Below are 15,609 nucleotides of genomic sequence, written 5' to 3' on the forward strand. Positions count from 1 at the left end.
GGTGGTTCAATTTGAGTGTTGCAATTCCATAACTAATCTTTAGACAAATTGATGGGTGTAGTTTTAAAAGAGGTTAAGTAACAAGCACATGTGTACAATCCTATGACTAGCCATGACCAACATGCAGGTCCTTTATGAACGACTTCTCAGAAGAAACTATCCAAGAGCACAGAGGGACGCCTTAATAGGTATGTCTAATGTAACTTCTCACAGTAAATCTTCATCGTCTTCTGTAGATGATTTGTTCCAGAATAATTAATTTGATTTTTAAAAGTACATTACAATGCAATGATCAAACAAATTGAGAGAAAATTGTGTGAATCTCTTAAAATGCATTTTAAAGATTTGTTTTGAATTCCGATAATCAAATTTTAACATACATCTTAACATTTTATTTTTATGGTGTTTGCTTTTCTAATCATTAATTGCATTTTAATGTAGGCTTTATTTTTCAGAGGAGATTGATGTTGATGCTAGACTTGCAGATCTTTGTAAACAGATAAAGGTACGTGCCTAATACAATCAGTTTTGCCCTGGCAGACATTATTGTCTCAGTTTCACAAACTGAAGTCTTTTAAAGAGGTTGTCCTTTGCATTTATTATTATTTGTGTTTGTTTTGAACTATAGAACAGGTCTGCTCTGAGAGAATACTTTGTATTTATGAATGAATAGTGTAAATCTAATAACCAAAAATGAAAATAAGCAGATGCAAAAAATCTGAAGTAATAATGGAAAATGCCACAAATACTTCAGCAGGTCAGGCAGCAACTATGGGAAAAGAAACACTATTTTTTAGGCCTGTGACTCAATGTCAAAGCTAAGGGAAAGAAAATTTTGTTGTCTTATGCCCATCACCCCTGCTGGGGCGTAGGTTGCTGACAGCAGCCCACCAGGGTCCTCTGTCCTGGGCCAGTCTTTCAGTGCAGGTGTAGCCCATCTATACATCATCTAAGCAAAGGTCCTTTCTCTCCCAGGGATGAGGTCTTGGTAGATTCTGTTGGCATTTCTGTAGTACTGGAATTCTACGGGATGGGGTTGCTGGCTCCATGCCTACCCCTCCTTCTTTCACAGCTGGGCTTTGGACTGTCCATGGCCAAGTTAGAAAGAAAGATGCAATGTAGTTTTCAGTGGGATAGAAACTAGGAGAGAGAACATCTGTGAGAGGAAGAGTTGAAGTGGTCTTATGATGACAGTTACCAGCTCATAAGCTGCTTGGTGTGTGTAATGTGTTGTTAATGAGAAGAAAAGAGAAAATGAAAAATACAGGATAAGTCTGCTTCACTAAGACTGGCCTGCTTGACAGGTTCCCCAATCTTAAGGTGTTATGTAGACCAGCTAGAATTTATGTGCTGGTACCTGCTGCCTTTAAGCCATTCCCCTTGTTCTACATAACCCTCCCTTACCTTCTACTGAAAGCTAACTTTTATGTATGTTGTAGCAACACACACAAAATGCTGGTGGAACGCAGCAGCAGGCCAGGCAGCATCTATAGGAAGAAGTATAGTCGATGTTTTGGGCCAAGACCCTTCGTCAGGACTAATTGAAAGAAGAGATAGTAAGAGATTTGAGATATTTTGTTCTCATTTCTGATGAAGAATCACGGGGTCAAAATGTTGACCATTTCTCTTTCCACAGCTGTTGCCTGACCTGCTGAGTATTTTTCAGCATTTTCCATTTGTATTTCAGATTTCCTTCATCTGCAGTGCTTTCTGACTTAAGATTTAGTGTGAAAATAGGTCAGCATGACTGTTTTTAAGTCTTAATATCGAGTAGCTGGTGTAAGACCATTATTTTACACAGATCTTAAAGCTGTAGAAGTTCAGTCGTAACTCATTGCAGCGTTTGTAAGTGTACAGGAGAGATCCAAACCTACACTCCAACATTTAAGTCAGACTTACTACATTTATTGTAATGGGAAAAGTTTTATTCTATCAGCCTTAAAAGGTTGTAAATTTTTACTAGATCTTGTGTATAGTGTGGAGGATGGTGATAATGGATAGTGTGAAGGTTGTGGATAGCGTGGAGGGCTGTCAGAGGTTACAGCGGGACATTGATGGGATGCAAAATTGGGCTGGGAAGTGGCAGATGGAGTTCAACCCAGATCAGTGTGAGGTGGTTCATTTTGGTAGGTCAAATACGATGACAGAATATAGTACTAATGGTACATAGGACACTCAAAGCTACTGCGCTGGTTGACTCTGTGGTTAAGACTCTGTGCATTGGCCTTCATCAATTGTGGGATTGAGTATAGGAGCCGAGAGGTAATGTTGCAGCTATATAGGACCCTGGTCAGACCTCACTTGGAGTACTGTGCTCAGTTCTGGTCACCTCACCATAGGAAGGATGTGGAAACCATAGAAAGGGTGCAGAGTAGACTTACAAGGGTGTTGCCTGGATTGGGGAGCATGGCTTATGAGAATAGGTTGAGTGAACTCAGCCTTTTCTCCTTGAAGTGACAGAGGATGAGAGGTGACCTAATAGAGATGTGTAAGTTGATAAGAGGCATTGATCATGTGGATAATCAGAGGCTTTTCCCCAGAGCTGAAATGGCTCGCATGAGAGGGCACCGTTTTTTAGGTGCTTGGAAGTAAGTACAGAGGAGATGTCAGGGGTAAGTTTTTTACGCAGAGAGTGATGAGTGCATTGAATGGGCTGTCAGTAACGGTGGTGGAGGCAGATACAATAGGGTCTTTTAAGAGACTCCTGGATAGGTACATGGAGCTCAGAAAAATAGAGGACTATGGGTAACCTGAGATCACTTCTAAAATAAGGACATGTTCGGCACAGCTTTGTGGGTCGAAGGGCCTGTACTGTGTTTCTATGTTTCTATCTGAGACTAGAGAATATGTTATAGTCTTTAATACGATGAAAAATATGTATTTCTAGATCAAGTGAATAAAAAAACAAGTATGTCATACATGATACTCGAATTTTCTAATATATTTATCTGCTTTCTGATTTGTGAATATATAATGGCAGCTTCAGAATTACAAACTACATTGCATAATGTAGCAAATTCTTCGGTGTTTACGAAAGAAAGAGCAACAGAACTCAATAAAACCTCAATGAATTATGCAACAATGTAAAATAAACCTAAGTAAGCATTTTTTATTGGCTTAGCTTCATCTTCATCAATAAAAACACTAATTTCAATTTAAATGTTTTAACTCCAAATAAAAGTATTTTTGTATTAAACAACACACACAAAATACTGGAGGAATTCAGCAGGCCAGGCAGCATCTATGGAAAAGAGAATAGTTGATGTTTCGGGCCAAGACCCTTCATCAGTCCTGATGAAGTGTCTCGGCCAAAAACGTCCACGATATTCTTTTCCATTGATGCTCCCTGGCTGCTTACTTCCTCCAGCATTTGGTGTGTGTGTTGCTTGGATTTCCAGCATCTGCAGATTTTCTCTTGATTATTTTTGTATTAATATCTAATGCATTCATATTTTTTACATTTGTGTATGGATCGCATTGTCAGTTTATTAGAGGATAGTGAGGTAAATTAATCTGCCTCTCGTTATGTGAATTACTTCATCTGCAAATGAAGTAGTTTCTTTGACTGGCAAGAATGGTGCTTGTAGAAGAATGTGAGAAAATAAAGGTGATATATTTCCCCTTTAAGTAGCGCTGCAGTTCTGTGAACCAATGAGTGTGTTATTTTTCAAAGTTCATGTTTTCTTTTTTAAATTACCTGTTAAGGCTCACAATATATATCTTGAAATTCCAGCAAAAAGTGGAAAATCCTGATGAGCTACCAGAGTGGGTGAACATGGATCTTGCACAACTTTGTTCTTTGTTGATGGCTCTTTGGGCACAGTTTTTAGAGATTGTGTCACTGCAAGAAGAGATTTCAGCATTGTTAGCAAAGGAACATCATGCACTTCGAGTAAGTATGCTGTCAGTCCTTTACTTGTGTAAACTTTTAATTTCAAATTAGGGAAACATAGTTTATATAAGTTTGCAGCATGGAAATGGACTGTTTGCAAGCAGGCTTTTTCTACTGAGGCAAGAGGAGAAAAAAACCAGAGGACATGGGTTAAGGGTGAGGGGGGGAAAAGTTTAAAGGGAACATTAGGAGGGGGCTTCTTCACACAGAGAGTGGTGGGAATATGGAATGAGCTGCCAGATGAGGTGGTAAATGCGGGTTCTTTATTAACATTTAAGAATAAATTGGACAGATACATGGATGGGAGGTGTATGGAGGGATATGGTCAGTGGGACTAGGCAGAAAATGGTTCGGCACAGCCAAGAAGAGCCAAAAGGCCTGTTTCTGTGCTGTAGTTTCTATGGTTTGGTTTAACCGAGCAGAGTGAAACCTGATTCACTTGTCCCATTCTCATTCCCTTTTCAATAATCACAAGCTGAAGTTCGTAAGTATTGGAATGTTTTCTACTTCAGAATCCGGTATGGTATATCATATTCTGTCAAACTGGATGAAAGAATATTTCAACTTTCTGTACCAAATCTCACTGAAAATTCTGTTTATTCTGTTTATTAGAAAAGCCAGTTAATTTCAAGGGAGAAGTATAGTGGGCTACTGACACTCTAGTACTCATTTAATGTTAAGTTTTAAAGACATATTTTTCTATCCCCTTTTACTATAAAAAGAGGACATTTGATATATCAAGCCCATACCATTGGAGAGAAAGTGCAGAAGGGAAGCATTCCATACACTTTCTTTATCACCCTTTATCACCTTGTGTAGCAACTTTCAGGGAGCTATGGACTTGGATCCAAAGAATATTTTGTAAATCAGCAATGTTAATGGGTCCTGCCATTAAGTATGTAATGTCCCTTTACATTTGATCTCCCAATATCCATCCGGATAAATTAGTGAATCACTGTTACATTTAGTCCCTATATTTTTCAGTTCCATGTTGCCATAGCATTAGTTTACATTGACCTACTTTAAAACACACCTGTCACATACCTAAAATGCATATCATTCTGAATATCTTTCCTATTTTCCTTGTTATTTACTATTTCTGTCATTTGTGTATTTGAATATTTTAATGACAGACTTGTCAAGATAACTTTGTATTAAGATTGACCTCAAGAACCCTGCGAGTAATATGGTCTTCATCTGAAAAGTTTCTAACTAATGGCTACTGTTCAATACAAATATTGTTCTGCTTTTGTCCCTGCCCCTAATTTGAACATACTTAGTATTAAAACTCTTTATCAGGAGTATTTTATCATACACTTCAAGCACAAAACTTAATTCTAGACTTGGTGAAATAAACTAAATAATGATGTTGCAGTTTATCCTTCTAAATCTGTCTAACTGGCTAGGTAAGAAGATTTTCAGAAGCATTTTTCTGCATTGAGCACCCAAGGCAAGCAGCTCTAGCATATCAAGAATTGCAGTAAGTAATATGTGAGTTTCTTCATAAAGCAAGAAAACAATCGTCTGATTCTACATTTTTTTTATTTTCGCTAAGAAATAATCACACTTCATTTTATTGCTGCAGAATTTCTTGCAGTTTGTGACGTGTAACTGAGTTCATATAATGAAATGCCTCTATATATCAGGCTTTATTGCACTGCTATTATTGTGTCTAATACGATTTCTCAATAAAATGTATCCGGCCAGCCCTCATACTTACCCTGTGGCTTTTATTTAAGTTTAAGTCACTTGAGTGGATTTAATTTTTTTTCAAACTTTATATTATAATCATCAATGTTCTGCAGAGAATCCTTGACCATGCAATTATTAAGCAAACCTATTTCATTACATATAGCCAGATTGAAAACAGTTTTTATTGAGGTTCTTTTCAAAATATGTTGTTCCAGAAAATTATCTTGATTCATTCCATGTACTAGAGACATTTTGCCTTTATAAATTACATAGACTATTTGAATGGTCAAATATTCTCACCCCTCCCCCCCCTCCAACTGTCATGACCAACCAGATAAAGTTCTGGTCATTGGTGACCACCTGACCACCTGCATGTTGCTGGTACCTGATAATGTGTTCGTCCATCGTCAGCGTCAGTGAGGACCTTGACACCATTATGATGGTGTCGAGACTAGTGAGTGATTTGGATTTAAGTGAGGGAGAGTTGCACAGCGTCAGTCTCACTCTCTCTTCCCAATTCCCATCTGCATCCAGTGGCAAGACAGAGTCGAGACAGCTGGAAATGGGACTAGGCACAGTGGATGACCAGGACGTCTTCTGTGTCTTGTCCTGCTCTACACGTTCCACGACGCTTACAGAGACCGGCTTCTTGACCGTTGGACCTTCCACTGGTCTCGTCCACTCAATCCGTCGGAGTCTGTCTTCACATGCTAGGATAGACGACTCCCTCTCTCACTGAAGGTTTGAGACCCGTCAGTTACCCTCACCTAGTTTAGCCAGCTTATCGAAGCCGTTACCTGGGGTGTGGCCACTGTCGCAAGCAAACAGCTACAGGGAGCCACAGGTGAGAGCTGAGTGCCAGGTGGGGACCAAAGGTGGACTAACTGCCTTGAAAAGGACGCGACATGTTCCCCCACCAGAGGTGCTACCTCTCCCTGACACCCCATACATCCATATATACCTGATAATAGTATTGCAATGAATGTCAAAGGTAGGTCACTGGATGCTCTCTTGTTGAACAAGGTCACTGATAGGCACTCCTGTGTCACAAATGCTCCTTGCTGCTTATTACTTTATGCCTGAATGCAGTCAGGCACAATTTGCTGCGAAGTTGCAAATGCAATTGAGAGGCAGTCGATAACAGATGTCATCCGTTACAAAGTTAATGTTTATTAGCATTTGCATTAGTACATGGATATCCAGGTGCAATGGAAATTTTACTTGTAGCAGCAACACAGGCACAGAGCATCACATAAGTATCATTCACAAGAAAAGCATAAATTAAACATAATTTACATGACACAGATCATGAAGATCATGCCAGGAGCAAACATAACTAAACATTGAAAAAGAATCGAATGCTTTCCCAGCATATCTGACGAATAAGCTCTTCTCGAGCTTCCCGCAGGTACAGGTATCAATTTTAACCAACGTTTTGATAACAAACTGCCGTCTTCATCAGGAATGATACCTAGGCACATCTAGTCCGGTGGTATATATACCCCTGTCATCTATCTTTCCTGATTGATTAATCTTCAACCAATCAGGTTTCCACTGCTCTACCTTGTTTGCAATCGAATTCCAGTTCTAATGGAGTGAGAACTTCATCTTTATAAAAATCATTATTCTCTAGTTTTATTTCAATGGATTCCTTCACCAAGCGGACCCAAAAGCCAGTGGCACACCACAGTAGTTTTGTGCCATCAAAATCAATCTGCATCAAGGAGTATAGGAGGTGTATCCAACAACAATTTGGGATACACCTGGATGTGGATTTTAACATCAACAGCTTCGTCTTTCTTCTTAAAGACAGATAAAACATATTGCAACAATAGTTTATCTTAGTTTTAAAGACCTCTAATTGTTCAAATAAGGTTTACCTAGAAATATTTGAATCAGCATTACCAAAGGAGCAGAATTAGACCATTCGACCTATCAAGTTTGCTGTTTCATCCAATCGTGGCTGATTTAATTTCCCTCTCAGCCTCATTCTCCTGCTTTAATCCTGTAATCTTTGATGCCCTTACTAATCAAGAACCTGTCAACCTCCACTTTAAATATACCCAGTGACTTGATTTCCATAGCCATCTGTAGCAATTAATTTCACAGATTCACCTCCCTCTGACTAAAGAAATTCCTCCTCATCTCTGCTTTAAAGAAATCATCTCTCATCCTTGTATTCTGAGGCTGTGCTCTTTGGTCCTGGACTCACCCACTATTGGAAATAGCCTTTCTACATCTGCTCTGTCTGAGCTTCCTCGTTTACGTATAGTTTTCCTCAACTACCTGATCAATCATTATAGCAGAACTTTGGGGAGAAGACTTAATTGCCGGAACATCAAACATGATGCATGTATTTTTTACTTGTTTTTCCATTATCAGGAATGGGAAGGTTGTCTTCCTACTGAAGTTTACTTCACTACTTTTCTCTTAAGCTTTAAAAGTGAACCAGTATCAGATGGTTATACATTCTTCTTTTTACTTATTTATTGCAATGCAGAAGGAGGCCATTCAGTCCATCAAGTCTGTTCACATTTTTGGTAGAATAATCCTTATTTTTGCCTTGCTCTGCAACTTTTTTTCTCTCTCACATGCCCATCAACTCCCCCTATTTTTTATTCTTTTACCAATTACTTGTTCTACAGTGCAATTTTACAATTCTTGTTAACCAAACAGCATACCTTTGGGATATTGGAAGAAATCAGTGTATCCTGTGGTGAATCTGCAAACTCCACACAAGCTGCACCGAAGATCAGGATTGAACCCGAGTCACTGAAGTTGTCAGGCAGCAGCTGGGTTGCTGTACAGCCTATGATCTGTTCAAAGATCACTTAATAAAACAAAAGCTTGTGTATTTATTCTGTCCAGTCCATCACACTAAAAAAATTTACAAAATCTTTATTTTACAAAGAATAACAGGACGAGTGCTTTGCTGAAAGACAAAAAATAGTAATTGGCTTTGAGGGTAGCCAATTGAATTGGAAACTCTCTAACAATTTTCAATTTCCTGGCCCTAATCACCCCATTTTCACGGGGGATGTCCAATCCCTACATCCCTACTTTTCCCCATCAAAAAATCCTTAAAGCCTTCCACTTCTTTCTTAACAAAAGACACAACCAGTTCCCCTCCACCACCACCCTCCTTCGTCTGGCAGAACTGGTCCTCACCCCCAATAATTTCTCCTTGGGCTCTTCCTACTTTCTCTAAACTCAAGGTGTAACTGTGGTCATCCATATGAGCTCCAGCTATGCCTGCCTTTTTATTGACTACATGGAATAATCCATTCCAAGCCTTCCCTGGTAATGCTCCCCTATTCTTTCTGCACTGCCTTGATAACTGCATTGTGCTGTTTTATGCACCCATTCATGCTGAGCTTGTCAATTTCATCAAAATTGTCTTCAGATTTCGCCTTGCCCTTAAATTCACTTGTCCATTTCTAACACTTCTCTCCGCTTTCTCCATCTCTGGCGACGCACTGTCTAATGATAACTTTTATAAACCTACCAATTCCCATGGCTACCTTGACTATACCTCTTCCCACCTTCTCCTGTAAAAATACTATTCCGTTTTTTCATTCCTTTGTTTCCACAGCATCTGTTATAAAGATGAAACATTCCTTTCCAGGATATCAGAGACGTCCTCCTTCTTCAAAGAATGGGGTTTCCCTTCCTCCGCAATTGATGCAACCCTCAGCCACATCTCCCTCATTTCCCGGACTCTTATCTTCCCTCTTATCTTCACCTACCAGTTTATCAGCCTCCGTATCCAGCACATCATTCTTCACAACTTCCAGCATTTTCGACAGGGCCCTACCACATCTTTATCTTCCCCCCTCCCACCCTTTCACTTTCCACAGGGATCGCTCTCTCCTCATTAATCCCTCCTGGTACCTATACCTGCAAGCGACAGAAATGCCCAATTATTTACTCTGTCACCTCTATTCAGGGCCCCAAACAGTCCTTCCAGCGGAGACAACACTTCACCTGTGAACCTTTTGGGCTTGTCTTTTGTATGTGGCGTGACTGAGGCGGATTCCTTGACATTGGTGAGACCCAGCGTAAACTAGGGAAGTGCTTTGTCAAGTACAGTACCTCCACTCCTCTCGCAAGGAACATAATTTTGCGGTGGCCAACCCCCATTCCTATCCCCATTCACATTCTAACATGTCAGTCCATGGCTTCCTCTTCTGCTGTGATGAGGCCACTCTCTGGGTGGAAGAGCAATGCCTCATATTCTGTCTAGGTAGCTTACAATTTGATGGCATGAACAATGATATCTCCTATTGGTATTTTCCCTCCCCTTCCCTCACCTATTTCCCATTCTGGCCTCTTACCTCTTTTCACCTGCCTGGTGTCCTTCCTCCTTCCCTTTTTCTCATGGTCCACTCTCCTCTCCTATCAGATTCCTTCTTCTCCAACCCTTTGAATTTTCCACCTATCGCTTCCCAGCTTCTTGCCTCATCCCTTCTCCCTCACCCATCTAGCTTCACCTATCACCTTCTAGCTTGTCCTCCTCCTCCTCCCTCCACCTTTTTATTCTGGCATCTTTGCCTTTCATTTCCAGTTGTGATGAAGGATCTCAGCCCAAAGTGTCGACTGTTTGTTCATTTCCATAGATGCTGCCTGACCTGCTGAGTTCCTCCAGCAGTTTGAGTGTGTTGCTCTGGATTTTCAGCATCTGCAAAATCACTTGTGTTTATTATTAGTTAGAAACTCTTGTATTAAGGTAAAATTATAATTTTAGAGAAATACAAGAGGTACTGTTAGAGAGCAGAGAGCAGGAAAATCACATAGAGGATCAGCTATGATTATATTTAGTGGCAAACAGTTTAAAGGGCCAGGTAATCTACTTCTGCTCCTTTGTCTAGAATATTATATAACATGAACTGCCATGTTTTAATTAAATCTTTGAAATTAAGAATTAAAATACTCCGTAATTTTGGAATATTTTTGTATCATTTTTGTAAAGTTCTTTGGGAATTAAAAGCATGCATTTAATTATAAATTGATAACACCAATCTAGAAAGATTAATAGCACAATTATAAGGTATTTTAGTTTAATATGCTGTTTAAAAAAAAGTCAAGCTATGTTTTCTGACTGCTCATTTTTTGCTGAGAATATTGTATTCTTAACATATCTGAAAATATATCTTATTTCACCTTTAATGTATACAATTTTTTGGTAATTTCAGTGCACAAAGTCATGGGCATATGGCTGGCGCAGTAAAGAATTCTACCTATTTTAATTCCCTTCCACCTCTTCCCGTGGAATGTGCAGAACTAGATGGTGACTTTAGCTCATTGCCCATTATCTTTGAGGATCGATATTTGGATTCATTCCCAGAAGGTAAAAAATATTTAGTCAGTTTGATGGTGCTTTTTAGTTTTTAATACTTTCATGGCATTTAACTTCAGTTCAAGTTTAATTAACATACAGCCCCTAGAGCCATTTTCACTGCACTAATCGTACCCTAACAGATGAGTAATGAAGAATAAAGAAGAAGAAATTTACCAAATTCACCCAAGACTGAAAAGCCAAAGCCTCCCCACTCTAACACTGGCCCACTTGCACAATGGCCACTCTACTTGCACCTGCCGTATTTTATTCTCCCTTGATAATGAATTCTGTTCACTGTTTGGGCACAAATCAACCTCCAAAAACTGCCTCAAAGCTCTGCTTTTTTAATCTTCAGCCACGGGTCAGTGTGAAGTCACCTCTTCTTCCCGCACTTTAATTCACTGATGGGGCACACTTCAAACTCCTCAGTGATGCTTTAGAATTGAGGATGTACTTCCACACTGTTTCTGTGAGTTCTTAGTTGATTGTTGAGGCCAGTGTAGAAACAACAGGTGGGGTCAGAGCGGTTTCTGATGACACAGGCAGATGGGTAGCTTCATGTGCTCCTTTTGCCACTTTCACAGTGTTTGTGTGTGCTTCTGACCTGAGGTTCTCAATACCATCCCAAGTACTTCTTTTCCATTTTGAAGAGCCTTCAGGTTTCCTGAGAGTAAATGGGGATATTGCAGTTTTTCAGGTCTCTAACAAGTCGCCACTCATTCTCCTTTGCTCCAGAAAGTGAGCCACAGCTCGCTTAACCTTTCCTCATCAGACGTGATCTCTAATCCAAGTACCATCCTTGTCAATCTCATCTGCACCCTCTCTAATGCTGCTGCGTCCTTCCTGTAGTAAGGTGACTAAAAACAAACGCAATACTCCAAGTGTGGTCTAATAGGGCTGCAACATTATCGCTATCCCTCGACTGATAAATTTTATTCCAGTAAGTTTATATTGTATTTTGGAAATTCATTTTTTTTTACTGAATTAGATTTCTTATGGATTTGAAACACTTATTTACAAGTTAGGTTCAAACAGGATTGAATTGTTTGTATATAATCCAAATGAAATCTTAACCATTGTGATGAATTGGTTCTTTTTAGAATATAAGAAATGTAAATACAGTTTGTGATCATTATTACGGCATTCATTATGTGCTATTTTCTTGTATTGGTGTTATACCTTCTGATATACACAAAAGTACAATTACAGAACAAACATAGAATGGTAGAGATATGGACAAGCCATTTGACCCATAATGTTGTGCTGATCTTGATGTCAATTTATAGTAAATGATTTCTTCATGAATATCAACCATATTCCACCATTTCATATCAAAAGTAGCCTCGTCAGCCCCTTGACCCTGCTCCATCAATCAGTAAGGTAATGGTGTAACTAACAGTAACCTCAATTCTGAATTCCTGCTACATTCTGTATTTATTGCATTCAAGATTTGAATAAATCTTAAATATCCTTTTGTAGGTAGCCGTTTTGAAATTTCACTCAAATTTTATAGCAATGAATTTGAAACACTTTTGTAATGCATCATAATTAAATAAAAATCTCTGGTTTATTTATTTCTGATTTGCTGTTTCTTTGAAAGACTTGGATGTTCCCTGGAGCGGAGTTCAGAACTTAAGAAGATCATCTTTTTCTGTCAAACTGGAAAAATCTGACTCAAAAGATTGTAACCCTTCAAGTATTTCTAGTCCTGATTTTAGAGCAAGACCAGCAAGCCTCTACCACGTTAAACATACAGAAAGTGAGAAGCCGCTGACAAAACAGCATAAGACAAAAGCTGAAGAACACAGCAAATCAAAAGTAAAAGTTGTAAAACTTAAGAAGACAATTAAGTCTGACAACAGCAAAAAATTAGTGAAACAGAATTCCAAGGATTCAGTGATACTGGTTGGCTATAAGTGCTTAAAAAATTCAAACTTGGGAGAAAACAGTAAATCTGAAGATGGGCTTTCAATATGTCCAAAAGATGGGCAGGTACCCACAAGCAGACAACTCGATGATAGGTCCGAAGTAAATAGTGAGTTATTATGTCAGCATAAAGAACTGATACCTCTTCTGGCAAGTATGGAAAAAAACACAGAGACTACAAAAGCTAAAAACCTCAATGAATTTGGTTGCAACAATAATCGCAAAATAGAATCTTGCACATTTGCTTCATTAGATGTATTCCAGGCAGGTCCTGAGGCTTCAGGTGCAAGAGCAACTGAAAATTCATCTGATTATTTCAATAGCCAGCAAATAGCACCAGCATCAGGAGTCAAATGTATTCAAGTCAAGCCACAAACTAAATGCACATATGAAGGGGAAAAAGTAACAATATTAACAGCTCCCAAGATCCCTGTTAAAAATTATGATCAAGATATTTGTTCATCTCCTGAGCCTCAGCCCCTGGATTCTAAACCTACTTCTTTACTATTGGAAAAAGATCCACTACATCCTATTACATCTGAAAGCACAGTGCCAAATGCATGTACAAAGTCTTTTAATTTGGTAGTAAGTGGAGATGCTGTTAAATTGCCAGACGTTATAGTCACTTGCTCTTCTTCCAGAATTTCAGATTCAGGCATTGAAAGTGAACCAAGTTCTTTTGCATTTCAACCAGATTCAGATTTAGTCTCTGAGCCAGTTTTGGAAAAAGTTGCATTTAATGAAAAGTCTTGTATGCAGCTGCTACTAAAACCAGATTTAAGTTTAAGGAATGTAATTGAAAGCCACTGTACAGAGAGTACAAGTGCTGTAAGTGAAATACAATCATCTTTGACTTCTATAAATTCTTTACCATCAGATGAGGATGATGATGCACAACCAGTTGATGAAAGTTTGGAAGCTGCTACCATTCTTGCTCAACAAGCAAACAATGAACAACCTAAACTCATATTAGCCGAATCAGACCAGTTAAAATCAAAAATGAAAAAATCCAGTGTCATTGTTCAAGAAGAAAGTGTTACATTCTTTGAATGTTCAGGGTCTACAGAATCAGCTCCTCATGCTTCTGTAATTTCTAATGAATTTTATAACTGTGTTGCTAGACAAGAAAGTAACACCAACAATCAACATCAAGATATTAGTTGTGATAATACTTGTAGAGAGATTCAAGACTTCGTTGAAGTATTCAATTTGGAGAAGGCAACCACAGAACATATAATTAAACTGAACTCTGAAGTTATTCATCTTGATGAACCAAGCTGTCCTACTTCAGATGTGACAGAGTTTGGCCAGAGTGTGGATCCAGAATTGCAAACAAAAGAGCTTGCAGATGTAATTCAAGTGTTCGAAATTCCAGATCTTCAGGAAGCAGAAGGTAGAGTGCAGACAACCCTCTCAGCTACCAGCAGCATTGACATTGTAAAGCAAGGATTAGTAGAGAATTATTTTGGATCAAGAAGCAGTACTGATCTTTCTGATATTAGTCCTGGTGGTGGTGGCAGCTGGCGCACAAGTCCTCAAAAGGAGACTTTTGGCCCTGTTACTCTTGCACAACTAGAAGATGAAGAAGAGCAAGAAATGATAGAAAATGGTTATTATGAAGCTGACAATGATGCTGTGTGTGATGGAAATTATATAGTCAGATCTGAGCTAATTAATGCTGATCATACTACAGGAGCAAGCTTGCCAGGGCCATGCATTCCTACTTGTTTATCATTTTCGTCAGTTGTCAGAGATTCCCCATCTATCAGTGGACCATGTTCTAGAAGTAAACCTGAAGCAATTACAAAACAACCAATCGGTGCTGTCTCGAGCTCTGTTGAATCAGTTTCCTGGTACGAGGATGCGGCTTCGAAAGAACAAATGCACATGTAAGTAGTTTTGTTTTTCCATAGGTCTTTCTCTTTGCAATCAGAGAACTCCATTGCTTTCAAATTTGCTTTGAAACATATAATAATACATTACTTTAGAATGTTTGAGCAACACTTTCAACCAAGATGACTTTGTCCTTTTTAGGGATGTCGGAGACCTCTAGTTCTTTTCAGAGCTAAGCAGGGGATTTGTGACAGCAACTTGGTCAGAATTTATCCCTCATTAGGTAACACAGGAACAGTCATGTATCTTACTGTTCTTTGTGAGACCCTGCTGTATACATACTGACTGGCGCAGGACAAAATGGAATGCAAAATTAAACAAATCAAGAAGGAAGTTGTTCATATTCTCTATTCAGTGTAGGTGGCTTAAGGCTGCAGTTCTTTGAAAAGATAAATTGTTGATCTTGCTCAGACAATGAGTCAGATAGTTAAATGGACCAGTTTTAGTTGGTTGAGTTTAAAGGAACTAGTAAAATAGCAAACAATCTTTCAAAGATAATAGGAACTAAGTAATTCTTGTCTACATCTGAGGAAGCTATATATTACATTTGTATTACAAGTAGAAAAGATAGATAAAGAATCCTTTGGCTTCTGAAATGTATGTTTTGGTGAGTGAAGATTTGAACATCATCTTTGCATTAATGTTAATAATTTACAACAGGCATTAAATAGGAGCAGAAATTAAATGGATAAGCCAAGACAATTGGACTGAATACTATTATTGTTGATAAATGGCACGTAAGATCGAAGTAAATCAGACAGAGAAGACAGATGGAAAGAAATGCAACATATATGTTCAGGTCAAGACACTTCATCAGAAAGAGTCTTCTGGCTTCTACTTACTTACCTTCCTTTTCACACCTAGTTGT

The 15,609-nt window shown here is 38.7% G+C and overlaps 1 protein-coding gene across 4 annotated transcripts in view; it reads left to right on the top strand.

Moving 5' to 3' along the window:
* Positions 1-15,609, top strand: part of fam135a (family with sequence similarity 135 member A) — a 122,662-nt gene that overhangs the window by 74,252 nt on the left and 32,801 nt on the right. For 2 of the 4 annotated variants that reach the window (XM_063040282.1, XM_063040283.1), the window contains exons 10-15: positions 111-188; positions 456-505; positions 3,734-3,892; positions 5,299-5,372; positions 10,777-10,931; positions 12,523-14,737. In XM_063040282.1, coding sequence (XP_062896352.1) covers positions 111-188; positions 456-505; positions 3,734-3,892; positions 5,299-5,372; positions 10,777-10,931; positions 12,523-14,737 — 2,731 coding nt within the window. The remainder of the gene's footprint in view (positions 1-110; positions 189-455; positions 506-3,733; positions 3,893-5,298; positions 5,373-10,776; positions 10,932-12,522; positions 14,738-15,609) is intronic. The other 2 variants (XM_063040285.1, XM_063040284.1) reach the window with 2 other exon arrangements.

Source organism: Mobula hypostoma, chromosome 2 (assembly GCF_963921235.1).
Source record: "Mobula hypostoma chromosome 2, sMobHyp1.1, whole genome shotgun sequence".
In the NCBI taxonomy this organism is placed as follows: domain Eukaryota; kingdom Metazoa; phylum Chordata; class Chondrichthyes; order Myliobatiformes; family Myliobatidae; genus Mobula; species Mobula hypostoma.